Consider the following 26,743-nt stretch of genomic DNA (forward strand, 5'->3'; position numbering starts at 1 on the left):
TTGGGTACGTTTCCGTAAGGATTTCTTCTAAATTTGTCGTCCTAAATTGGTCCGTTGGGACGGGACGGACTTGGTCCGCACAGCAGAGGCTGTGCTAGTGCCTGGACCTCATGTATTGCCTTTCCGTAAGGAACGGTCCATGTAAAATAGACTTGACTTCTAAAATCATAATTGAAATATTGATTCTATGCGTGAGACCTAATAAAAACACCTCTTGGGCCATTGAAGTTGTTATATATGTAGTACATCCACGTTGCTCGGTATGGAAGTCAAGGGCGGCTTAGATGGAGTGGAGGCACAATCTTTGCCTTTCTGGCCGTGAGTTGTGTTGGAGATAGACAAAGGATTTGTGCTAGACATTGCAGCTAAGCATACGTGATAGCCGGTTGGAGACAGCTACAATAGGGGCGCTTGCTATTTATTGACAATGGCCCCTATCCCATGTCTTAGACAAGAAATAATGATTATTTGACAAATATATGCAATTGCCTTAAGTCAGCAACATCCCAATAAGGTAAGAGATTGGCGGGATGTTATCTTATCAGCGCAATCAAGTGTCATTTCATAGCTAAATACATCCTTAATAAATAGCAGGGGGGGTTGATCCCCCCCTGCTAAATAGGTGGTCCAGATATTTAGAACACCCTCCTTCAGCGTCTAGATCTGTATCCAACGCATTTCACAAGGTGGATGTACTACATATATATACAACTTCAATGGCACAAGAGGTGTTTGTATTAGGTCCCATGCATAGAATCAATATTTCAATTATGATTTTATAAGTAAAGTCTATTTTACATGGACCATTCCTTACAGAAAGGCAATACATGAAGTCCAAGCGCTAGCACAGCCTCCGCCGTGCGGGCCAAGTCCGTCCTGTCCTGACAGAACAATTTAGGACAACAAATTTAGAAGAAATCCTTACAGAAATGTACCCATTGGCTGCCTTTCTGTAACAATTTTAGAACGTCCCAGACGTTCTAAAAGTCAGTTTAGAAATGAGGCCCAGTCCAGATGCAGATCACACCGTGGAACTTGGTGTGGAATGCGCTTGGACGCAGATTTGGATATTGGAGGGGGGGGGGGGTTTTAAACTTCTAAAATCTTTTTTTAGAGAGGGGGGTATCCCCCTTTTATTTTGTAAAGCACGTATCAAGCTTTAGAATGGAACAAGATCAAGCTGATAAGATAAGGCCCTGAAGATTTGTAACCAAATTGGGAGTTTGGCGCTTTGCAGTGACTGCATATATTCCAACAGTAATTAATATATTAGAGACAGGGGATAGGGGTGGCGCAAACAAAAAGCAGCCTCCCCTGTCCTCAGTCCTCTGCGCTCTCCCACCTGTACAAACTTGCTCCCCACTCACCGCTTCAATATGCCTGCTGAGAACGCGTGATCCAACCCCAGGCCCTTGCGGAAAGGCAAGGGCCACGCCAATGTGCCTCTTGAGCCCAAGTGTCCTCTTTGTAGTCAAAGCATTTAAGGGAGTTCATTGTACCAAGTTATTCAATTACATCCTTGAGCTGTTATACAGCCCTTTATATACTTTTGTAGCTTCATATATGACATATGATAACATATGCCTGCATACACTGGATAATTGGGGCAGACTTGGTACAGGAGTAAAATTGAATTGAATTCAAATTTTACTTTTAGAACGCAATTTCTATTTGCATGGGCCATGGCTTACAGAAAGGCATTTTGGACAGGTCTACTTGTTGGACCAAGCTTGCACAGCCTCCTGTGTGCGGGCCAATTCCAAGCCATCCCAGCAGACCATTTTAGGAGACCAATTATTTCTAAAATCCTTACGGAAAGACACCCATTCTATGTCTTTCTAAAGGGGGCCCTATGGCTTGTTATACAATATAATATTATTAAGCACTTGCCAGTGAATTGCTATACAGATTTTCAAATTGTTACTTTTTTGCGTCAACAGAGTGATTACTAGCTGAGAGTTTTGATGCTTTCAGACGGAACACCTTCCTCTGTGAGCTTCCACCTCCTGTGACTACTGAGTGCCCAGATGTAGTAGGTGCTGTGGAGCTAGACCCAGGCTGTAATTGCAACAGCTGCTCCAGTGTAGCAGTAGCTGCTCTTGGCTGCGCACTTCCAGATGGCCTGGGAACAATTGGTGCTTGTCTTGAAGAGCTACCACTGGCAGCTGGATCTGTATGTGTTGGCATGCTGCTTGGTGGATCCATGGACGGTGCTGTGCGCTTCTTGGGTGGCACCAATATTGGCCCTTGAACAGATAACATGTGTCAACCTTGGCAGAAAATGTGTTTAAATGAATCCATACCTGTCGCAGATAAAGGCTGACTTGGCTGTGTTGTTGCCGCAGCCACCAATGACGGGTCAGAAGAAGAGTGATCAAGTCTTGCCTTTTTTGCATGGAACTTAGTCTTTTGTTGACTACTGGCCACCATTGTCCGGGCACCAATGGCATTTGGTGTAGTGGTAGGTACACCCTGGGATACTTCACAACGTTAATATTCTCTTTGCACTCCGCAATCAATATCCAAGAAGAACTTACTCAACAACTCATCAGTCTGTTCTGTGCTTCCTGTTGTTGTAGACACACTCAATACCAGGGAATTTATTCCCATTTTCTCGATTTTAAACGAAGTTAAACGGACGACATTTTCAATCACGTGATCTCGGCGCTTATATCATACGCTAAGCGCCAAGCCACGTCCCCATCCGCGCTTACTCATCACACGTAGCCACCTCCACCTATGACGTCATCATGACACGTCAGTGACACGTATGCATGAGTAAGGCTGACTGCGGAGCGGGGTTCTTATTTGAATAGGTTTTGCATATTCTGTAATTGTAATTAGTCACTCTCTGTAATATATAAGGAGGCCAACCGACCATGGTAACACCCAGGTCAATTACCTCTTGTTGCACTCCACACATTGTACGAGGCCTTACAGCCGGTAACACTCAGGTACACGCCTTAAGCATTGTTCTCACTGTACTTACGTAGCTCGCCGCTGCCTTATAGCGCGTGGTCACCGTAGTTAGGTAGCTCGTCGTTGTAGGTAGCATCCCCACCGCCTTAGGCGGTTTCTTACTCAGTACATATGGCCACAAGCGCCCGCTGCCTCGACGCCCCTTAAAGGACGTCTAGGACACCTGTTGATAATGTTGGAAGAGGTTGCATGCTCTGTGTTGTAGGGACTACTGTCAGAATACGTTGCTCCTGATCAGCAATGGTCAAACTTTATCTAGGCTGGAGCAACATACAATTGTGTTGTAGACACAATCAATACCAGGGAATTTATTCCCATTTTCTCAAATTTAAACAAAGACAAACGGACTACATTTTCAATCACGTGATCTCGGCGCTTATATCATACGCTAAGCGCCGAGCCACGTCCCATTCGCGCTTACTCATCACACGTAGCACCCCACCTATGACGTCATCATGACACGTCAGTGACACGTATGCATGAGTAGGCTGACTGCGGAGCGGGGTTCTTATGGTTATGGTATTGCATATGATTGTATTGTAATTAGATAGTTCTGTAATATATAAGGAGGCCAACCAACCATGGTAACACCCAGGTTGATTACTCTTGTCGCATCCCATCACTGTATGAGGACCTTAGGTCCAGTAACTACTTAGCTTACTAGTTCTACATTGCCTAAGCAACTTCTACACTGTACTTAGATAGTTGTTGTCACCCTTACAGGCCTTGTCACGTAGTATAGTTGGCCGTTGTTGAGGTAGCTTGCTCACCGCCTTACGCGGTTTTACTTAGACAAACCGGCCGCAAGCGCCCACCTCCTCGACGTCCTTACAGATTCTAGGACAAATTGCTTGAGGGAGCACCAGAACCTGTGATCCCAGTGCCTTGGTAGGGCTAGCTTTGAACAGCATTTGCATCTTGAGAGCATTGTTCATTTTGGCTTTTTCTCTTGTGTGGCCCAGCTTTGGAAGTGGATGGTTTTGTACCCTTTGTTGAAGGGACTGCAGGGATCTCCTCCAAGTCAAGCTCATCGTGATCATTGGAGTGTGGTGAGCAATTTCCGAGTACACAGTTGCAAGGTTCTTTGCAAGCTCAGGAAATGGTTAGAGAGCTGTGCCTTACTATCTGCGTAAACATTCAGGGCCAGATCAATTCCCTCTGGCGCCATGATGTTGTATACAGCTACATCTTGCAGCTGCCCAGGGCAATCAACGCAACCCGTGGTTTGGTCAAGCTCAAGCCCAGACCAAACACTGCTCTGCAGATGGGAAAATCTGTTAGACAAACTGAGTGATGCAAACATTGAGCCATACATACTACAATGATCACAACTGAGGCTTCCACCAAGTTGAGACCAGCTGAGCCTACATTGCTGATGATCATGATTTGGCATGATGGGTCATTGGCAAACTTCTCAACAGACCGTTGACGCTTGGTGGTAGCCATAGAGCTGTTGTACGTCACATAGTCTTTTTCTTTGAGAGTGAGCATCTGATATAATTTTCAGTCATCAAACGTGAAGCTACAAATAACTTGCAAGAAATAAGAGCACTGACCTTTGCAATGAGTGCTTGGTGCTGCTGAAATTTGACGTATATGAGAAACTTCCGCGGCTTCTTGCTGGGCAAAGGTTCTTGCACAAGCCTTGCTTTATCTAGTGTACCATCCTCAAGCAATGCAACGGGTTTGGGGTTGCCAATCCAGAACCACTCAATCAATCCCATGACACATTGCATCCTTGTGGACATCTTCTGGGGCGGATTCTCCACTGTCCAGTCGTCGGTGACTTTGTTTGTCAAGGTACCATGATCAAGCTCCTGAGCCTGCTCTTCCAGCCGTAGCGCTCCCAGCTTAGCCAGCATACCAGCAAACTTCTGTTCTATCAGGAAGTTCTGATTTGAGATTTGTAAGTATTGGTGTAATCAGCTTATATGGGAAAGCAAATTTGACTCACATGCCACCTGACATTCTTGCAATTGCTCCGTTCCACCTCCCCCTGTGCCTGAGACCCATTCCATGCATTCTCATCTACATCCTCATCCTCATTGTCACCCACATTGTCCTGCGCTTGCTTTCTTTTTTGTCTCTTGGCAGCCTTAGCCTTTTGCGCCAGTTTTGTTCTGTTATAAATCATCAACAAAGTCAGTTGTTGTGTGATAGAATACGGAGACAGGAGATTATATCTGAGAGAAAGGCAAAAAAGGGCAAGACATACTTTTTGCTCTTCTGCTGTGTGTGCTCTTGATTGATGACCCGTTGCATTTCCTTCTCTTCTTCATTCATGGGTGCCCAAGCAATGAACTTCTGTACAAACGGGAGATCCAAGATTTGTCTGCCCAAATAGTCTAAGGACTCATTTGTGCGACAAATCATGATGGGGAGAAGAAGCAAGCGCAACATGTTTAGTGGCTGCTTTGAGACATGAATCATATGGAGGATGCTCCGCTGGTCCTCAGCCTGGTACTTGCTTTCCAGTTCTTCCTTGATCTTAGCAGCGCGGGGGTTGTACAAGGGAATTTTGCCAAGTAAAAGTGCCGCTTGAAGCTCCCTTTCTACTGTGGCTTGAATTACCGCTGTGCTTGTAAGCCTCCAACTTTCATTACCAGTTGACAGCATTTCCTGCATCTTGTTCCAGACCTGAACTCCTTGCTCACCAAGCAATGGCAGGTAGCGCAGGTTCCGTCCAAGAGCAAGCAGGCACTAGTACGCACAGGCGTAACGTAATGTCAATGATGCGCTGGTGTATAACATAGTCAAATGACTTACTTTGAGCAACGTAAACAATGGTGTGGCGGTTGCTCCAATCACCAAGGACAAGGACTGAGTAATGAGCTGAACCCCTTGTTGAGTGTGACTGCTGTTTTGGAGATTGTGTATCTTGTCCACAGCTGCCACCCAAAGCGCATTCCAAAGAGTGAGCCTGCATTGCTGATCCCTGCCTTGAAAGCAGGTGTCTTGCCCTTAGCTTCATACTCCCTTGCATCTTTACCCTTGAATGCAGGAGGGAGCTGTAAGCACCGTTTTGCTTCCTTTGCAATAGCCTGATAAGGTCACCAAATTTATTTAATAGTTCTACCAGCATAGTCAATGAATGTACACTTACCAATAGGTCTGCAATGATAACCACTCGCCCTGCATGCTCCAAGTCTTGTCCAGCTGCAGCGCAGTATGGACCTGTTGGGTCACTGCAGAAGCTCTCAAGGGTGCCGCTCTCAACTGAGTACCGGACAGGAACAAAACTACCAAGCTGGGTAAACTTCTTCCATTGCTCCATCCATTGATTGCCAAGTGTCCGCGGAGTAATGACAATTGATGGCAAATTTGGTATGGTCTTTTGGCCTGCAAAGTATGGCGAGCTTTGCTCTACAGGTCACAGAGTCAGAGTCAACCAAACAGCACATCAGCCACACAAACGCCACTCACCTTGGATAAACATGGGTGTTGCAAGACGCTCTTTGGCTGGCAGTTCCTGTTGCTTATAGTAATGTTGGATCATGCTAATGACCCCAATGATTTGCACCGTCTTTCCAAGTCCAACATTGTTGCACAGTAAAGTTGGTTGGGCGCAATTGCCCACTCTCTGTGTGAAAGCGCCTTCCAAGATTCTGAGAGTGCCTACCACTTGATGCCAAAACGGCACCGCACAAGTTTTGGCCAGTGGAGCCATGTCTTTGGCGCTTTCACCAGTGCCAGGCTCTGCAAACGGGAACTGATCCCACCTGGCAGTCCTATCTGGGCCCACAGAGCCTCCGTGGACAAGGACTTGAGATGCAATACCCCAATATCCTTGCACCCATCCACCAAACTGTGGAGACCAGAGACACCAACTGTAGGGATAGGAAGCTTGGACTTGTCAAGACAGCCAACTCCATAGCAGTACTCCTCAACATAGTAAGCATAGGCAGCCTGCATTTCTTCTTTGCTTGGACCATCTTGAGTTGACTTGCTTTTAGATTTTGACGCCGCTGGTTCAAGAGTTCCTATAAGCAAATAACTTAAACACAAGCTGGTTGGTACTCACTCAGATCATCCTCAAGACTTCCAAACCCAAGACTTGACCATAACTGCTTCAGTGTACGTTCCCTGGACAGGAAGTGAAGCTCATCAACCTCCTTTGTCCCTATTGCTATCTTCTGCCAATCAGTCAAAGCCCTTGTTGCGTCACACAATGCCTTGGGGGATCTGAGCCTTTGAGCATCTATTATAACAATCCATTAGCTTGGCGTTTTTTGTGAAGCTTGGCTTGCTTACCTTCCAGTTTGCTGTCGACCTTTTGCATTCTAGCACATGATGTGGTTACCTTACGCTTTAAGCTCCGCGCAAGGTTCTCATACTTGCGCTGTGCAAAGCAACAAATTGTAGGGATCAGCTCTGGGACAACAGTCCCACGACTGCTGACCCCTGCATTGCCAAATAGGGCTCAAGCCAAAGCTGCTTGCACATCTTGTTCTTCCAGCCTTGCATGGGTGTCAGCTATAGGCACCTGATGCTCAAGAACACGCTTGGTAGCTGGACGTTCCTGCGTGTATGATTGTGGTCAAATACTGAGACGTACTTGGTCATGTAAAACTCACCCTGTTTAAGCTTCTGTCATCCTTCCAGAGATCGGCAGGAGTAGCCCCAATCTTTCCCAAAGTCTCCTCCACTTGATTCATGACGCCGCCCTTCCTGTTGATTGCAGCCAATACCAGGTTGCAATACGCAGCATACCCATAAGGGTCCGGGCCACCTTTCTTGCCTTGAGTAGTGGACTTGATTGTCTTGCAGATTGGTATCTTCCTCACATAATCCGCCTTCCAGGTATCCCAGAAATATTGCAGGAAGCATTCTGCAGCCTGACGCTCATGGAGCCCAAGTGCCTTCCAGCAATTTTTGGTGATTGAGGCAATTGAAGACTTGGGCATGGTGAGGCCCAGTTCCTTGCTTGAATCCAACTGTGGGTCACTGTTGCCAACTACATCAATCTCAGCATCGTAATAGTCCTCACTACCCTTTAGAGGAAACAGCCCAAAAAGCTCCCTCCACACGTTGCTTGTCCAGGGAGGGCAGGTTAACGGGTGTGACTTGTTCATAGCAGCAGCTTTGAACAGGTAGAGAACGGAGTGGGCAACGGGAGTCAAAGGCATGGTGAGGATCTAAGTGTGATGAGTTAGGTTAGGTTAGGTAGGTTAGGTTGGTTAGGTTAGTTAGGTAGCTCAAGTAGTAGCTGGGACTGCAAAGATCACATTTGGGGGTATTGCTACCTGCAAGCATTGGTTCTTTTGTATCATGGCCTCCAGGATTACAATCACATGTCTCATGGCAATCATAAGAAAGTGCTACCTTGTCTCAGACTTTGTCTGCTGGATCCTCAAAGCTCCGCTGTCATGCCAAGCCAATTGTCCTAGACGTCTGTAAGGACGTTGAGGAGGAGGGCGCTTGCGGCCGGGTGTATCTAAGTAAAAACCGCTTAAGGCGGTGGCAAGCTATCCTACGACAACAACCAGCTATACTACAATGACCAAGGCCGTACGGGCAATGGCAAGCTATGTAAGTACAACGCAGAAGCCGCTTAAGGCGGTGTAGACTGAGTGACTAAGTGGGGTTGCTGGGCTGTAAGGCCCTTGTACAGTATGGGATGCGACAAGAGGTAATTGACCTGGGTGTTACCATGGTTGGTTGGCCTCCTTATATATTACAGAGGTGAACTATTTACAAATACATTATATGCAATACTATAACCAATAAGAACCCCGCTCCGCAGTCGGCCTTACTCATGCATACGTGTCACTGACGTGTCATAGTGATGTCACCAGGTGGAGATGGCTACGTGTGCTGAGTGCTGAGGTAAGCGCGGAAGGGGACGTGGCTCGGCGCTTAGCGTATGATATAAGCGCCGAAGTCACGTGATCAAAAATGTTGTCCGTTTGCCTTCGTTTAAAATCGAGAAAATGGGAATAAATTCCCTGGTATCGAGTGTGTCTACAACACTGCCCCCCCTCTAAGGGCCTTGGCAGCGCCAAGGGCCTTTTTTCTCATTTCTTCTTCATATTTTCTCAAAATTTTCCCCGCATTTTTGAGGTTTTCCCGGGGCTCCCACGTGTTCTCTTCTGGTCCGTAGCCCTTCCATTTGACTCTGAAGAACCATTCTCCGTTCCTTTCCTCCATGTCTGTTATCCCCTCTACTTTGTATTCTTCTTCCCCGTCCACGGTGACTGGAGGGGGACGACTTTCAAAGGTACGCTTCTTATCCCTCTTGACCTTGGATAAGAGTCCCACATAGAAGACGTTGTGGATCCGCATGGTTGGGGGAAGTTCCAAGCGGTAAGCTTGGTCGGAGATTTTTTCAATAACCTTAAAGGGTCCCAGACGTTGTTCCGTTAGTTTGGGACTTAGTGTTTTAAGGTTAATATTCTTGGCGTCCAACCAGGCTTCTTTGCCAATTTCGAATTCAATTGGGCTTCCATCTTCTCCGGCTGTCATTCGTTGCTTAGATTGCCGGAGGGCGGCTTCCACCTCCTTCCATTGAACTTCCATTGTTTGGGCAAGATCATCTGCTTCCGGGACGTCTGTAGGTACGTTGGATGGGGTTAAGGTAGGTTCCCATCCATACAGCGCTTTGAAGGGGGTTTTACCCGTGCTACTGTGTACGGCATTGTTGTATGCGAACTCCGCCATAGGGAGCCATTTAGTCCAGTCCCGTTGATTGACCCCTGAATAAGCCCTGAGGAAGTGTTTGATAGAAGGGTTGACTCGTTCTGTTTGTCCGTTGCTCTGGGGGTGATATGCCGATGAGAAGTGTGGGTCAATGCCAAGGCGTTTGTACAGGGCCCGCAGGAATTTATTGTTGAAGACCCTCCCTCTATCGGATATAGTTTTCTCCGGCATGCCGTGGCGTTTCCATATGTGTTCCAGGAACAACTCCGCTAGCTCAGGTGCCTTTAGCTTCTTGGAGCATTTGACAAAAACCCCATACTTGGTGAAGCTGTCTACTATGACCAGGATTGAGTTGTGGTTTCCGTCCTTTGGTAAGTCCACGATCATGTTGTAAGAAACGTGTTGCCAGGGTCTAGTCGGGAGTTCTAGGGGCTGAGGTGGGATAGACGCATACTTGGGCTTCCTAATTTGTTGACATGTTTCACAGGAGTCCACGTGCCAATAAGTGTCTGCACGGATGCCAGGCCAGTAGTAGTTGCGCGAGACCAATTCCAAGGTTTGTTGTCTACCAGGATGTCCAGCTAAGGGGCTATTGTGGAATATCCGTAGTAAGTCCGTCCTTAGGGTGCCTACATCTGGTACTACAATTTGTCCTTGGTAGAATAACAACCTGGCTTCCATTTCATAATCCTTGAATGCCCGTTTGATGGAAGGTGGTGCCTTTGATTCATTTTGGAGGAATTGGAGGATTTCTTCCAAGGACTTGTCTTGGTCTAGGGATCGCTTGATCTGGCGTTGTAATTCCTTTTCTGGCAAGACTAGCGCAACGTTGGCAAAGACAGGATCTGGGAGCATGGTTTGGTTGGTTGGAGGGATGTTGGCGTGATCTGGGCGGCGTGAAAGTGCATCCGGTTTCCCTGATTGTTTCCCGGGGCAATAGACGATCTGGAAGTTGTATCCGGCTAGTAGAAGGTGCCATTGTGTGTGGCGACGGTTGAAGGTTCTTGACTCCTTCCAGTACTCCAGATTGCGGTGATCGGTAAACACGGTGATTGGGTGTGCAGTTCCTTCCAGGAATATACGCCAGTGTTCAAAGGATCGTATGATAGCCAATAGTTCCTTGTTGTGGGTATCATAGTTTTGTTCCGCTCCCTTGAACGATTCTGACAGGAATCCTAAGGGGTGTAACCGTCTGTCTTCCTGGCGTTGGCTGAGTATAGACCCTAAGGCCGCACCTGAGGCGTCTGTTTCCAGGAAATAAGGTTTTGCAGGGTTGGCGTGGCATAGGACTGGGGCATTGGTAATAGCATCCTTTAACCCCTGGAAAGCTTCTTGTTCTTTAGGACCCCAATTCCAAGCCGTATCTTTCTTGACCAGGTTGTGTAGCGGTCTGGCCATGTGGCTAAAGTTGGCAACGAATTGGCGGAGGAAGTTGGCAAATCCAAGGAAGGATTGTACCTCTTTAACCTTGGTGGGCGTAGGCCATTCTTGAACTGCCTGGATTTTGAGTTTATCCAGACTAAAGCCTTTGTCCAAGACAATTATCCCAAGGTATTCCACTGATGTGACGTGGAAGGTACACTTTGACGCTTTGCAAAACAACTGGTTATCCATTAGCCTTTTCAGAACCTTGTGGACATTGTCCTAGACGTCTGTAAGGACGTCGAGGAGGAAGGCGCTTGCGGCCGGATGTATCTAAGTAGAAGACCGCGTAAGGCGGCAGCAAGCTATCCTACGGCGACGACCAGTTATACTACGATGACCAAGGCCGTAAGGGCGATGGCCAGCTATGTAACTACAGCAAGAAAGCCGCTTAAGGCGGTGTGGACTAAGTAGCTAAGTGGGTTACTGGGCTTAAGGCCCTTGTACAGTAATGGGGATGCGACAAGAGGTAATCGACCTGGGTGTTACCATGGTCGGTTGGCCTCCTTATATATTCTACAGAGTGACTAATTACAAATACATCATATCAAATATCTAATCCAATAAGAACCCCGCTCCGCAGTCAGCCTTACTCATGCATACGTGTCACTGACGTGTCATAGTGATGTCATCAGGTGGAGGTGGCTACGTATGCTGAGGTAAGCGCGGAAGGGGACGTGGCTCGGCGCTTAGCGTATGATATAAGCGCCGAGGTCACGTGATCGAAAATGTTGTCCGTTTGCTTTTGTTTAAATTCGAGAAAATGGGAATAAATTCCCTGGTATCAAGTGTGTCTACGACACTGCCCCCCCTCTAAGGGCCTTGGCAGCGCCGAGGGCCTTCTTTCTCATTTCTTCTTTGTATTTTTTCAAAATTTTCCCCGCATTTTTGAGGTTCTCCTGGGGCTCCCACGTGTTATCTTCTGGTCCGTAGCCCTTCCATTTGACTCTGAAGAACCATTTTCCGTTCCGTTCTTCCATGTCCGTTATCCCTTCCACTTTGTATTCCTCTTCCCCGTCCACGGTGACTGGAGGGGGGCGATTTTCAAAGGTGCGCTTTTTGTCCCTCTTGACCTTAGATAAGAGTCCCACATAGAAAACGTTATGGATCCGCATGGTTGGCGGAAGTTCCAAGCGGTAAGCCCTGTCGGAGATTTTCTCGGTTACCTTGAAGGGGCCTAGGCGTTGTTCAGTTAGCTTTGGACTAAGGGTCTTCAGCTTCACATTCTTGGCGTCCAGCCAGGCTTCTTCCCCGATTTCGAATTCAAGTGGTTTACCTGCTTCTCCGGCTACCATGCGTGTCTTTGATTGCCGGAGTGCCGCCTCTATTTCCCGCCATTGTTCCTCCATTTGAGTTGCCAGATTATCTGCCTTGGGGACATCCGTTGGGACGTTACTTGGAGTCAAGGAAGGTTCCCAGCCGTAAAGTGCTTTGAAGGGAGATTTGCCTGTTGAGCTGTGTACCGCGTTGTTGTAGGCAAATTCCGCCATTGGTAGCCACTTGACCCAGTCTTTCTGGTTTACCCCTGAGTACGCCCGTAAAAAGTGTTCCACCGTGGGGTTCACGCGTTCTGTTTGCCCGTTGCTTTGAGGATGGTAGGCCAAAGAGAAGTGGGGGTCTATCCCCAGGCGTTGGTACAGCGCCTTCAGGAATTTGTTATTAAAAACCCGTCCGCGGTCTGATATTGTCTTCTCCGGCATGCCGTAATGCTTCCACACATGGCGTAGAAATAGATCTGCAAGTTCCGGGGCCTTGAGCTTCTTGGAGCACTCTACTAGGATCACATACTTAGTAAAACTATCCACAATGACCAGGATAGAATCACAGTTTCCGTCTTTGGGTAGGTCTACTATCATGTCGTATGACACATGTTGCCACGGGCGTGATGGGAGTTCTAAAGGCTGAGGCGGGATCGACGCGTACTTGGGTTTCCGAATCCGTTGACAGGTTTCACATGAGTCAACGTGCCAGTATGTATCTGCACGGATGCCGGGCCAGTAGTAAGTTCTGGATACTAGTTCTAGAGTCCTTTGTCTGCCTGGATGGCCCGCCAACGGACTATCGTGGAAGATATTGAGCAGATCCGTCCTCAAGGTCCCTACGTCCGGTACTACAATCCGTCCTTGATAAAACAACAGTCCAGCCTCCATTTCATAATCCTTGAACGCGCGTTTGATGGAGGGTGGTGCCTTGGACTTGTTTTGTAAGAATTGGAGAATCTCTTCCAGGGACTCGTCCTGGTCCAGGCTTGACTTGATACGCCTTTGTAGCTCTTTTTCTGGTAGAACTAGTGCCAAGTTGGCAAAGACGGGGTCGGGCAGCATTGTTTGGTCGGCAGGCGGAATATTGGCATGGTCGGCGCGGCGGGACAGGGCATCTGGTTTGCCAGACTGCTTGCCAGGGCAATAGACTATTTGGAAATTGTAGCCAGCTAGTAAAAGGTGCCACCTTGCATGACGACGGTTGAAGGTTTGGGATTCTTTCCAGTACTCTAAGTTCCTGTGATTGGTGAATACCGTTATGGGGTGGACCGTTCCTTCCAGGAAGATTCGCCAATATTCAAAGGAGCGGATGATCGCAAGGAGTTCCTTGTTGTGGGTGTTGTAGTTCTGTTTGGCACCTTTGAATGATTCTGACAAGAAACCTAGGGGATGTAGGCGACCATCCTCTTGGCGTTGGCTTAGTATAGAGCCCAGTGCTGCGCCAGAGGCATCTGTTTCGAGAAAGTATGGTTTGGCAGGGTTGGCATGGCAGAGTACCGGGGCACTAGTGATGGCATCCTTCAAGTTTTGGAAGGCTTCCTGTTCCCTAGTTTCCCATTTCCATGGCGTATCTTTCTTCACCAGGTTGTGCAGTGGCCGGGCTATGTGACTAAAATTGGCAACAAAGCGGCGCAGGAAATTGGCAAAGCCTAGGAACGATTGTACTTCCTTGACTTTGGTGGGCGTAGGCCATTCTTGGACTGCCTGGATTTTGAGCTTATCCAGGCTGAATCCCTTATCCAATACAATTATTCCTAAATACTCCACTGATGTGACGTGGAATGTACACTTGGATGCCTTACAGAACAATTGGTTCTCCATTAAGCGTCGTAGGACTTCATGGACGTGCTGGGTATGGGTTGCGTCATCCTTTGAGTAGATTAGGATATCATCAAGGTAGATGATGACGCATACATCCAATAAATCCTTGAACAGTTCGTTCATGAAGTGTTGGAAGGCCGCGGGAGCATTAGTCAAGCCAAAGGTCATAACCAGGGATTCGTATAGGCCATATTTGGTGCAGAAAGCCGTTTTCCATTCGTCACCTTCTTTAACACGGACGTTATTGTAACCCCATCTTAGGTCTAGCTTGGTGAAGACCTTGGCACCGCAAAGCTGGGCCATGAGGTCATCTGGACGGGGTAGCGGGTAAACGTTCTTCTTTGTCCAGTTGTTCAGGCGACGATAGTCTACTACGAGTCAACAGGAACCATCCTTTTTGGGCACGAACATAACCGGGGAGCTGATTGGTGATTTACTGGGTCGGATTTTCCCAGCCTTGAGCTTGTCCCTGAGCCAGTCCTTGAGTGTAGCGGATTCGGCATCAGTCATGCTATAAAGGGGGGAGTTCAGGGGTCCTTCTTCCGTAAGTTCAATACCAATATCGTAGTGTCTATGAGGGGGAAGTTTATTGAATTCTTCTTCCCCAAATACCTTTGCATATTGATGGTACTTGGAGGGTACTCCTTCAAGGGGTGTCTTGTCAGCTTCCTCCTCTTCAGCAATGGCTATGTGTTCCGGGGGCGTGTGAGGGAATGAGAGGGTGCGCGAGTTCCAATCGATTTCGGGATTATGATTCTCTAACCATTTAATTCCTAGGATGGCAGCGTGTGATCCAGTATTGCAAATCAGGAAGGTTTCCGTCATGCGTTTACCATCAAATAGGAAGGTTAGGTGGACCTTCTTCCAAATCTTTCCAGCCTGGGGGCTCGATCCATCGAGCATAGTAACAGTACGGGGTTGTGGTAGGTCTATTAGAGGGAGGCGGAGTAGTTCCGCTGTACGGGGGTGTAAGAAGGATGAGGTGGCGCCTGAGTCTATCAGGACTTCTAAGTGATCCGCTTGTTTCTCTGGTTTGATGGAAATAGTGAAGAGGGGGGAGATTCTATTGTGGCTATTTGATATATTACATATTTCCGAGACAAAACCAGAGTCCTTGGGGTCCTTGCGCGCGGCAGCAGGTACCCTTACTCTTTTCCCGATTGGTACTCGGAGTCTTCGCCAATCTTGGCGGTTTCCTTGGCTTTCCCTTTGTCCTCAGTAGGGGTAGCCTTCCAGCCCGTGCGGCATTCCGCGAACTTGTGGCCCATTTTGCCGCACTTGATGCAGGCGCCAGCGGCACGGCGGCGATTTCTTTCCTCCTCTGACACAAAATTGGGGTCGTCGGAGAGTTTCTTCAAACCGGTACTTGATTGGCCGGTACTCGTTCCCCTTGCGGGGTTGGGTTGCTTGCTAGACTTATTATCCCTTGGCGGGTGGCTAGCACGCTCTTCTTGGAGAGCGTTGTCAATAACAAGTGCTGCGTTTTGCAGCTCGAGGAGTGTTCGGGGGCGATGTTTGCGGGTAGCAATTTGGCGGCTGACCTCCCAGTGGAGGCCGCGGGCAAACTGGCCTTGGAGGGCCGCGTCGTTCCAGTCCAGTTCCATGGCTAAGGTTCTGAACTTTGTGATGTAGTCCGCGCATGTGCCGGACTGGGTAAGGGTGGTGATCTTCCGCTCGGCGGCCCTTGTGGCGTCAGGGTCGCCGAATGCTGCCAGGAACTCCAATTTGAATCCCTTGACCGTTTGGATGATAGCCCGGTGTGACCCAAGCTGGTCAAGGTGAGGGTGCGCCCATGCTCCCGCAGAATCCTTCATATTCATTAGGAGGAAGGACAGGACTTCTTGGTCCATGGGAAACATACGCGCATTGAGCCGGGTCCATGCCAGCATCCTTGTGAGCCATTGCTTGGCTTCACTCCCAATCTTGCCTGTATAGGCATCTGGGTGGTCTACTTTGACCGGGGCTGGATAGGCGGCAACTGGAGCCGGAGGGAGAGGGGCAGATGCTCCGATGGGGGATCGGAGACGCGGAGATGGAGGGGGAGAAGGGACTCGCGGGGGTATGGCCCTCTGGGGGGCTGGCTGGGCAAAGCTGGGAAGCCCTTTTGGTTGCTTGGGCCAGAAGGAGGGGCCACTAACCAATCCAATAGGCTCGGTTTTTGGTAGGGGTTGTGGCGTTGCTTCCACAACCGGGGGCTTGGTTTCTGGGGTCCTTGGACCATGGAGCTGGAGGCTTTGAAGCCCATCCTTGACAACATCGACGGTTTGAGATATGTTCTCGACGTTGGTTTGGGTTTCGATCCCAGTTTCTTTGACTTCCTCGAGCTTCCTTTTGAGGTTCTCGACTTGGCTGAGGAGTCCAAGGAGGAGGCGGGTAACCCGCTCAAGGGAGACTTCCCCAAGTTCGATAGGGGCGGTTGTCGGAAGTCGGGGTCCCAGGTCTCTCGGATCGAAAGGGGACTGGGCTTGAGAGGAAGTCCGGGAGCGGGTTGCCATGGTAGGTGGGGGATAGGAGCGGCCAGCGTGGGAGGATGCCCGCAAGGACAAGCGAGTGGGAGTACGGGAAGTAATGGTGGGATAGGGGTACTAGTAGATGCCTGTGTCAGGACTTATGAGCGCTTTATTGCGTAGTACGCTAAGAGCCTGCGTCAAACAACCTAGCGTTGAACAGTAAGTGTAACTAATCACTGCCGTGGGCGGGCGTGATGTAGTACCTAGTCTCTGCAAGCGGGTGTATCTGCTGTCTGGCTCCGCTGGCAAAAGGTGCGGCAACCGTGTGGTATGCGGGGGATAGGAATATCCTGCCTTATAGCAATTTCCTACTACGTGGGGGTGGGGGAGTTTTGATTATTATCTCCCGCAAGGTGGCCCCAATCACGTGATTTCGGTCGTGCTAGTACAGGTATTCTTCTCCGGGGTTGAGTCTTAGTAGTGGGTGTTCAGAACGGTTTGCAACCGACGTAAGGTTGATTACCTAGTGTCCTAGACGTCTGTAAGGACGTCGAGGAGGAAGGCGCTTGCGGCCGGATGTATCTAAGTAGAAGACCGCGTAAGGCGGCAGCAAGCTATCCTACGGCGACGACCAGTTATACTACGATGACCAAGGCCGTAAGGGCGATGGCCAGCTATGTAACTACAGCAAGAAAGCCGCTTAAGGCGGTGTGGACTAAGTAGCTAAGTGGGTTACTGGGCTTAAGGCCCTTGTACAGTAATGGGGATGCGACAAGAGGTAATTGACCTGGGTGTTACCATGGTCGGTTGGCCTCCTTATATATTCTACAGAGTGACTAATTACAAATACATCATATCAAATATCTAATCCAATAAGAACCCCGCTCTGCAGTCGGCCTTACTCATGCATACGTGTCACTGACGTGTCATAGTGATGTCATCAGGTGGAGGTGGCTACGTATGCTGAGGTAAGCGCGGAAGGGGACGTGGCTCGGCGCTTAGCGTATGATATAAGCGCCGAGGTCACGTGATCGAAAATGTTGTCCGTTTGCTTTTGTTTAAATTCGAGAAAATGGGAATAGATTCCCTGGTATCAAGTGTGTCTACAACAGACATGCTCCGTGTGAGATGCGTCATCCTTAGAATAAATTAGGATGTCATCGAGGTAAATGATGACGCATATGTCCAGTAAATCCTTGAATAGTTCATTCATGAAGTGCTGGAAAGCGGCAGGAGCGTTTGTCAGACCAAAAGTCATGACCAGGGATTTGTAGAGGCCGTACTTGGTTTGGAAGGCCGTCTTCCATTTGTCACCTTCTTTAACACGGACGTTATTGTAACCCCACCTTAGGTCTAGTTTGGTGAAGACCTTGGCACCACGGAGTTGGGCCATGAGGTCATCTGGGCGGGGTAACGGGTAGACATTCTTCTTTGTCCGGTTGTTCAGGCAACGATAGTCTACCACAAGTCGACGGGAGCCATCCTTTTTGGGCACAAACATAACGGGGGAACTTATTGACAATTTGCTGGGGCGGATCTTTCCGGCCTTGAGTCTGTCCCTGAGCCAGTCCTTGAGTGTGGCAGACTCAGCATTGGTCATGCTATATAGGGGCAAGTTTAGGGGGCCTTCTTTGGTAAGTTCAATCCCTATGTCGTAGTGTCGGTGAGGGGGAAGCTTATTAAATTCTTCTTCCCCGAATACCTTGGCGTATGGGTGGTATTTGGGAGGTACTCCTTTAAGTGGGTCTTTGTCAGCTTCCTCCTCTTCAGCAATAGCCATGTGTTCTGGTGGTGTGTGGGGAAGGACAGTGTGCAGGAATTCCAGTCAATTTCCGGATTGTGGGCATCCAACCATTTTAACCCTAAGATGGCGGCGTGAGACCCTGTGTTACAAATGAGGAAGGTCTCAGTCATACGTTTGCCATCAAAGGAGAAGGTTAGGTTAGCCTTCTTCCAGATTTTACCAGCCTGGGGGCTCGACCCATTGAGCATAGTGACGGTGCAGGGTAGGGGGAGATCTATGAGTGGGAGGCGGAGTGATTCCGCGGTTCGTGGGTGCATGAAGGAGGAGGTGGCGCCTGAATCAATCAGGACTTCTAATTGTTCCGCTTTTCTTTCTGGTGTGATTGGAATTGTGAAGAGGGGTGAGATTCTATTCGAGCTTCTAGATATATTACAAATTTCAACACAACCAGAGTCCTTAGGGTCCTTGCGCGCGGCAGCAGGTACCCTTAGTCTTTTCCCGATTTGGGTCCAGATTCTTCGCCGATCTTGGCGGCTTCCTTCTTGACACCTTCCTCCTTGGGTGTGGCTTTCCAGCCAGTGCGGCATTCCGCAAATTTATGGCCTGCCTTACCGCATTTGATGCAGAGGCCTTTGGCCCTGCGGCGGTTCCGTTCCTCCTCGGAGACAAAATTGGGATTGCTGGAGAGGCGTCCTGGTCTTGTGGCCTGTTGGCCGGTACTTGCCCCCCTATTGGGGGTGGAGGAAGTTCCAGACTTACTACCCTTAGGCGGGTGGCTGGCACGCTCCTCGCGGAGGGCGTTGTCAATGACCAGGGCTGCGTTCTGCAGCTCCAGGAGGGTAGTTGGGCGCCGCTCTTGGGTGGCGATGAGGCGGCTGACCTCCCAGTGGAGGCCTCATGCAAATTGCCCACAGAGGGCGGCGTCGTTCCAATCCAGGTCCATGGCGATGGTCCTGAATTTTGTGATATACTCAGCACAGGTGCCTGTCTGAGTGAGGTGGGTGATCTGCCGCTCAGCGGCTTGCGTAGCATCCGGGTTACCAAATGCGGCCAAGAACTCCGTCCTGAAGTTGTCGACCAATTGGATTAGGGCCCTGTGGGACCCTAGTTGGTCAAGATGGGGGTGGGCCCAGGCTCCTGCCACGTCCTTCATATTCATAAGGAGGAATGACAGGACCTCCTGATCGGTTGGGAACATCCTCTGGTTTAGACGTACCCATGCCAACATCCGCGTGAGCCATTGGCGGGCTTTGTTCCCTATTTTCCCTGTATAGGCGTCAGGGTGGTCTACCTTGACAGGGGTTTGATAAGCGGCTACAGGGGCCGCTGGTTGTGGGACTTGGGGGGAACAGAGGCGGATAGGCAAAGGTGGAGGGGGAGTATGGACTTGCAGGGGAGCTCGGACGGGAGTTGGTTGCGCGAAGGCGGGGGGAGCTTTGGAGGGGACGGCCCAGGAGACGAGGGGCGCACTAGGCGCTGGAAAAGTGTCGGTTTTGGGTAGGGGCCTGGGCGTGGCCTTGACTGCCGGAGGTTTCCGGTCTTCTGGTGTGTGGGGGGCTCCACCCCTAGCCTTGATGCAAGTGAGGGTTTGATCAACTGCGCCCATCCAGTCTTGGGCTTCCTTTGCTGCTTCTTTTGTTTCTTTGAGTTCCCGCTCAAGTTGGAGGATTTGATTTTGCAATCCCAGGATAAGGGAGATTGCTTGTCCAAGGGAGATTTCCCCGTAAACCTCAGGTTCAAGGCTTGATGACTCATTGGCAGTTGCCGGAAGAGTGGGTCCCAGCTCTCCTTGATTGAGAGGGGACAAGGGACGAGCGGAGCTCCGGGAGTGGGTTGCCATCTCATGGGGATAAGAGCGGCCTTGGTGGGAAGCGGTGCGCTGGGAAGCGCGGGAGGAAGCGCAAGAGGGGGTGCGGGAAGTAATGATGGGCAATATGGGAGAGGGGGTGCCTATATCAGGACTTATGGGTTGCTTTATTGTACTGGCGCTAAGAACTTGCGTCAACCGCCTAGCGTTGGACAGTCCCTATCAACCAATCAACTGCCGTGTACGGGCGTGATGTGGGACGGGTTTTCTGCAAGCGGGTGGATCTGCTGACTAGTTCCGCTGACAAAAGGTGCGGTGACCGTTGGTACGCGGACAATTAGAACCCGTCTGCCTTGTAGCAATTTGGTACTAGGTGGGACCGACGCTGGTTTGATTATTGACAGCAAAAGGCGAGTCCAATCACCTGATTTCCCTCGTGCTAGTACAGGGGGCCTTCTTGTTTGTTGGATCTGAGTGGGAGTGCTTGGTGGGCACGGTTTGCAACCGACTTAAGGTTGATTACCTAGTGTCCTAGACGTCTGTAAGGACGTCGAGGAGGAGGGCGCTTGCGGCCGGGTGTATCTAAGTAAAAACCGCTTAAGGCGGTGGCAAGCTATCCTACGACGACAACCAGCTATACTACGATGACCAAGGCCGTACGGGCAATGGCAAGCTATGTAAGTACAACGCAGAAGCCGCTTAAGGCGGTGTAGACTGAGTGACTAAGTGGGGTTGCTGGGCTGTAAGGCCCTTGTACAGTATGGGATGCAACAAGAGGTAATCGACCTGGGTGTTACCATGGTTGGTTGGCCTCCTTATATATTACAGAGGTGAACTATTTACAAATACAATATATGCAATACTATAACCAATAAGAACCCCGCTCCGCAGTTGGCCTTACTCATGCATACGTGTCACTGACGTGTCATAGTGATGTCACCAGGTGGAGATGGCTACGTGTGCTGAGTGCTGAGGTAAGCGCGGAAGGGGACGTGGCTTGGCGCTTAGCGTATGATATAAGCGCCAAAGTCACGTGATCAAAAATGTTGTCCGTTTGCCTTCGTTTAAAATCGAGAAAATGGGAATAAATTCCCTGGTATTGAGTGTGTCTACAACACCAATCAATACCGTTAAAGGAAGCAGTTTTCAGCTAAGGCATTACCCATATTAGGCATCTCAGCCGTATTCAATCTTTGGCTGTCTGTATCTACATTTGATTCTCTCAAGTGGGAACCCCCACAGCCAAAATTAACTGATGACAGTCAGATTGCAGATTGTTTGAGCTAAGATAAATGCGGGGGTAAATTAAGTTTCAGTGCAAGGCTTGGATCATCTTGGAACAATTCCCCGTGCCTTAGAATCTTGTATAAAATATGTTCTTTTCTTTTGAAGGCTTGATGAACAACAACCGTGGATGTTCACTCAATTGTCGGTTTCAAGAATTCATTTTGTTTTTAATCAATTCTATCATGTGGCGGAATAAGGTTTGTCACCTTATTAAGATCCAATGTTTCCTTCCTAACTTTGTTACTCACCTTTCCACAATTGGAGAAATGCTGCTCACGTCATGCTGGACGCTTGCACGCAAATACTTTATCAGCAGTGCTTGCAGAAAAAAGTGCAATATTGGGTTCAATAGTTCCATTGTTGAAAGGCTTGCGTCAAGACCTAAGGTACTGGTCTTAAGGGTTGTGGCGCACCGCTGGTGCCAACATTTGACAGGCACATTCTAGAACAGGCACTATGGCAGCTCAAATTAAACAGTCTCTTTTGTCAAGTTCCGCAGTCCGGTAGTGAAACACAGCCTATTGAGTACAGAAACGCAAGACAGACACACCCAACCCTGGTAAATGATATCCATGCGCAGACCATTATGAGCAATCACACAACCTTGATGCAACATGTGATCAGCAGTGCGGGGACATGCAATCAATGCTGATCTTGGTTTGACATGAGATTTGCCATGTATTTCATGGCAACAGGTGATACGGTATCATGGTTTAATCAATCAGGATTTCGCATGGCTGACTGCTCTTATGTTTGTACCTGAGGCCGTGGATATGACAATCAGTCTTGGTAAATTCCTTTTGACCAATAACATTATTTGTGCAGTCGTTCATCTGATTTTAGTTTGACTGATTATAAGTACTCTGAAGCTCACAGAAGACCATCTAACTAACGGGTTTTACCTTGAAACCAACTTCTCTCCTCTTGATCTTTGTACCTTCTGCTTTTCTCAACCATGTCTTTGCGCTATTCATCTCCAAACTATACCAAGGACAAGGCAACCTTTGAAACTGATAAAAGGGAGCAGATTGACAAGAACTTACCCAAGATCAAGCTGGTGACGCTTAGGGAGTGGCTGGCAATTTGGCTTTGCTTGGACCGTGAGTCAACGCCTGAGCTCCGAGATGCGTTTGGCTTGTGTAGTCATTTCTATGATCCGGAGTCAAGGAGGCTGCGACGTGCTCAAATTACCTTCAACAATTGCCGCCCGCTGAATAACCAAACTGTACATCAACTTGCGGATGTTGACTCAATGATTGGCGTTGTTCCAAGAAACATGCCTTTGATTCCTGTACCCACTCTCAAGACTGTCAAGTATTACATGATGAGAAGCAAATCGTATACTCTTACCTCTGACCTCCACATTGGGCCAGTCAAAGTATTGATGGATGACCATACTTTAGTAAGCAATCCCCACATACACTCATTATCATTAGCATACCACTCACTATGTTTTGCTTTGATTTAGGAAATGCATATACACAAAGTGCCCAACATTCGATTCTTGGATTTGGGAGATAATGGAATGTTCCGCTTGCACTTCCCGCTTTTGGGATCAACCGGTAACAACATGTACCTGGGTGACTCCCAAATGGCTCAGCTCTACGACTTGGCGTTTCATCCAGCAGCTCTTCAAACCCTCCTGGAGGATTTAGTACGAGAATGGCCTGGCACCTATGAGGACGAGAAGTTCAGAAGTCAAAGCCACAAGTCCAAGCGAAAAGAGTATCAAAACCAGCAAGGCAAGAGTCAAGACATGCGTGGAGGCGTGGCGCAGCAAACTGGTCGAGACATTCATGTCGAGTACATTCAGGATTGGTTGGATTGCGCCAGAGCCATGATCCAGGAGACTGAGAAGCTGCGCTGGGCCAGGTACTTTTTCTTGTCCTACAAGCTCAGAGGAGTGAAGAATTGGGAGTGCAGCGTTCATCCCCCTCCAGAGGTCCCCCCCGTGACGGTGCTTAATGAGCCTACGGGTGATGATGAAGGTATGCATGAATAGCTATCAGAGTCCCATTTGCTCACTAACAAAGCTTACATGGTCTCCAGATGTTGAAATTGAGGTTGATCAAGAAAGCCCAAGGGTGAAAGCTGTCGAAGGTATACTCAGCCATTTCAATACCACTCTATTTGAGCCTGGTATGTGGTTCATCAACATTGCCACCCGGATCACCATCTTGCCAAATCCGGACAATCCATTGGAGTGTACCTTTGCGGATGTGGATATGCACTCCCTTCTATTTCAACACTATACCGGCTTAGCATTTGAAAGCTGTGAAGAGCTTGTTAGCGGTCAAGGAAATCATTACCAGAAGGACAAAGTTGCCCACTTGAACGCCCTTGCTGGCGGTTGCTTGACCATCCCCCGTAGGCTAGCAGGAGACACCGGTATCACTTATGCGCAAATCTACACCACCGACAAAAGCAATACCTACAACATTGCGCTAGCTCAGAACGCACAGCGAACCAGCGCCATCCAAATGCTTGAGTCATGGGATCAAGAGCTCAGCACGCATATCAACGGGTTGATGTCTAGCTTTGAGAACTTGGCTTGCAACCATGGTGTAGCCTTACGTATTGAGACCTGTGTAGAGTATGAGAGCTATCCCACCTGTCATTTGAGAATACCGGATGAGCTGCTCCGGAGGTGTGTCTATGTTTTAGACCGTGATGTGTTCTGGTAAGCACGTATTCTGCTCATCCCTGTGGAAGTAATACTCATCTGTTGGTAGGCACTGGAAACGTTGCCGGCTTGCGTCCATGAAAAGCGTTATGTGCCAATGGATGGACGCTCGGCGTACGTTTACCCTCAACCAGCTTGCCGTGGCTGGGACATTGCTCATCATCATGGAATACATGATGAATACACTGGTGAACCGTCCAGCCTCTGGGGGGACTTGGGACCAGGTTCATGATGCAGCCTGCGTTAAAGAAATGAGGGGAAACAAATTGGTTCCCACGCGTAAGCTGGGCGCCCTGTTTCTCCCCAAGATTCATTTTGAGAAAAACAAACAGCCGCGTGTTTCTAGGCAGCGAGTTCTTGACCAGGCAATCATTCTCTACTTACTTGGGCCTCAAGGTCAATCGTTGAGCAGTATCATGGCTTTCAACAAGATTGTGGGAGTGAATCTCCAAAAGCGACCGCGCAATGAAGACCCTTGCCCTTGGGAAAGCGGCGCACAGAATTCAAGCGCGGCTCCAATATCAAACAAGCAGAGACTAGTTACGATCCGGAGTACCCATGACACAGCAAACCCGCTTGCTGGTCCCGATTATGCTCAAGATCAGGATACGTACTCATCAGAAGAAGAAGATCAGGCAGAGCAAGAGAGCGCTTCACCGTTCAAGAATATGCTTTGGGACATTATCAGCAATTATCCAATCCAGATCATGAACAAGGCTCCTAACCGCTCACAAGCGCGTGAGTCTTGGTGCCAACTTGGCAGCAACAAGCTTGCTGGAGTAACGCATGACTTCTTCACCAGCATGGAGAATCTCACAAGAGCATTTGAATTGTACTACTTGTTTCCTGCTGATCTCAGCAAGTGGGATGCCACCGTGGCTCATCTTTTTCCGCTCATTCAAGGCAGCACCGGGAACCTTGAAAGGCAACAAGGTGTTTTGAATTTGGGAGTGGTGGTTGAGTTTTGCACCATGCAGCTAGCCCTTCCTGAGTCAAGTCAAGCGCAGATGGTTCAAGACGCTAGACAATATGTCTCAGCACACTGGGCTTGGTTACCCATAGGCACGGGCAAGAACCACTTGTGGTTGTCATAAACAGAGGAAAATAGAACTAGCCGGAATTGAACCAGCTTGACCACTAAGCCATAGAGCCCTATTATTCCTCTGCTGACAACCCATGATTACACCTGCTACCCCCCAAATTTGGGCTTGGGCCAGCATGCAACCACTTGTACTGGTCATGTGACCGTGTCCAGGACACTGCCCCCCTTTTTTGGGTGGGCGGCGCCCCTGTGAAAAGTTTTTCCCGTGGTGGGAATAGAACTGGTGTCCTTCCAAGTTCTACCAAGTGTCATAAACAGAGGAAAATAGAACTAGCCGGAATTGAACCAGCTTGACCACTAAGCCATAGAGCCCTATTATTCCTCTGCTGACAACCCATGATTACACCTGCTACCCCCCAAATTTGGGCTTGGGCCAGCATGCAACCACTTGTACTGGTCATGTGACCGTGTCCAGGACAGTGGTCAACCGGGGTCAGCAACGTGCCTAAATCTGCGCAACAAGTAGGACCATTGAAAGGAGGGCCTTGGATGATTTGCAACCCTAGGTTAATTTGCGCTGGTGATCACTAATGTAATACCCTCATATTGGTGGTAGTGCGTGGAAGCCTTTTTGTTCTTCATGATAACAGGCCCAGCTGACTCGTAGCCCAGACCTGTAGCTAAAGTGTCATGATTACACTTGATACACCAGCCTTTGATTGATATGATCTTTGACTTCTTGAACTCAGTCATTGCTTGTTCAAAATACCCTACTCCGTTTGAAACAATATTATTTATCTTCAAACCAGGAATAAGACTTTGAGTTGTAGACGCTTTATGATATTTAGTTTACACTTGGGTTGGTTTTGTACTAGTTTAGTAGCTCATCAAGTGAGCCAGTACCACAGGGGATGGTGTATGACTTACGCAAAACAACAGGCTAAAACCCTATCATAATGGGCAATCCTTTATTGTATCAATCTTCACGCATTGGGCTCACTACTAGTGGTTTCATCAACTCTGTAAACTTCTGCCATTTACGTGTGAAAGATTTGTTGAGCATTTCTTTTACAAGACCCCAGATTCTAAGCAGCAACATAGGGGATTTTGTGATATCCCAATCAGAAAGTGATAGCGTCAGCATATGAGAAAATTATGAACGTATCATAAACAGAAAACTTATGTATTTATATCCAACCTTTTATGACTCTGGAAGGTTATATGCAGCAACACGCAATTGGAAGGACCAGGGCTATAATGGGAGGTGCCCCTAGTATTGCCCGTATGTTTGTCAGTAGTACATTTATGTGGCTCATCTTCAACATAGAAAGCAACGTTTTATTCCTCAATAAACAATTAGACATTTGGAGAAAGCCATCATTCTCTTGTAGCTCACATAAAGCACTTGCTGATAAAACAAAGCCTCAAAACAACAAGTTGGGTACATGCAAAGGCTCTATTGTCTTTCATACCAACTCATAAGGTCTTGCGCAGGACAGTGTAGACCGCCAAATACATCTCAGGATATTCATTTATAGTTTCTATCGACTGATACAGATAACCCTTATCCATTTTTGACTCCGATACCCAACCGGTCTAAAGCGCTTATT

General features: G+C 48.6%; 6 protein-coding genes across 6 annotated transcripts; 1 reads left to right on the forward strand and 5 right to left on the reverse strand.

Moving 5' to 3' along the window:
• Positions 1-1,920: 1,920 nt before the first annotated feature.
• Positions 1,921-7,258, reverse strand: RhiXN_08793 (Helicase conserved C-terminal domain; the record flags this gene model as incomplete). Its single annotated transcript, XM_043328609.1, has 15 exons — positions 1,921-2,246; positions 2,304-2,472; positions 3,795-4,070; positions 4,115-4,237; positions 4,297-4,470; positions 4,536-4,871; positions 4,934-5,099; positions 5,195-5,679; positions 5,746-5,918; positions 5,969-6,020; positions 6,083-6,342; positions 6,403-6,806; positions 6,860-6,944; positions 7,001-7,177; positions 7,231-7,258. The coding sequence occupies 15 exons, from the start codon at positions 7,256-7,258 to the stop codon at positions 1,921-1,923; spliced, it is 3,234 nt and encodes a 1,077-aa protein (XP_043183994.1).
• A 141-nt stretch (positions 7,259-7,399) lies between these two features.
• Positions 7,400-8,105, reverse strand: RhiXN_08794 (ATP-dependent DNA helicase; the record flags this gene model as incomplete). Its single annotated transcript, XM_043328610.1, has 2 exons — positions 7,400-7,498; positions 7,554-8,105. 2 exons carry the CDS (start codon positions 8,103-8,105, stop codon positions 7,400-7,402), a joined length of 651 nt encoding a protein of 216 aa, XP_043183995.1.
• Positions 8,106-8,940: 835 nt separating this feature from the next.
• RhiXN_08795 (Retrotransposable element Tf2 protein) lies at positions 8,941-11,229 on the reverse strand (the record flags this gene model as incomplete). Its single annotated transcript, XM_043328611.1, has 1 exon — positions 8,941-11,229. One exon carries the CDS (start codon positions 11,227-11,229, stop codon positions 8,941-8,943), a length of 2,289 nt encoding a protein of 762 aa, XP_043183996.1.
• Positions 11,230-11,831: 602 nt separating this feature from the next.
• On the reverse strand, positions 11,832-16,615 carry RhiXN_08796 (Retrotransposable element Tf2 protein; the record flags this gene model as incomplete). Its single annotated transcript, XM_043328612.1, has 3 exons — positions 11,832-14,488; positions 14,558-15,192; positions 15,270-16,615. 3 exons carry the CDS (start codon positions 16,613-16,615, stop codon positions 11,832-11,834), a joined length of 4,638 nt encoding a protein of 1,545 aa, XP_043183997.1.
• A 1,048-nt stretch (positions 16,616-17,663) lies between these two features.
• RhiXN_08797 (Retrotransposable element Tf2 protein) lies at positions 17,664-18,631 on the reverse strand (the record flags this gene model as incomplete). The annotated part of the gene is made up of 2 exons (XM_043328613.1): positions 17,664-18,355; positions 18,487-18,631. 2 exons carry the CDS (start codon positions 18,629-18,631, stop codon positions 17,664-17,666), a joined length of 837 nt encoding a protein of 278 aa, XP_043183998.1.
• Positions 18,632-22,363: 3,732 nt separating this feature from the next.
• Positions 22,364-25,185, forward strand: RhiXN_08798 (DEAD (Asp-Glu-Ala-Asp) box polypeptide 58; the record flags this gene model as incomplete). Its single annotated transcript, XM_043328614.1, has 4 exons — positions 22,364-22,810; positions 22,877-23,396; positions 23,458-24,088; positions 24,141-25,185. The coding sequence occupies 4 exons, from the start codon at positions 22,364-22,366 to the stop codon at positions 25,183-25,185; spliced, it is 2,643 nt and encodes an 880-aa protein (XP_043183999.1).
• Between the last annotated feature and the right edge of the window lie 1,558 nt (positions 25,186-26,743).

The sequence above is a fragment of the Rhizoctonia solani genome, chromosome 10, assembly GCF_016906535.1.
Source record: "Rhizoctonia solani chromosome 10, complete sequence".
Classification (NCBI taxonomy): Eukaryota; Fungi; Basidiomycota; class Agaricomycetes; order Cantharellales; family Ceratobasidiaceae; genus Rhizoctonia; species Rhizoctonia solani.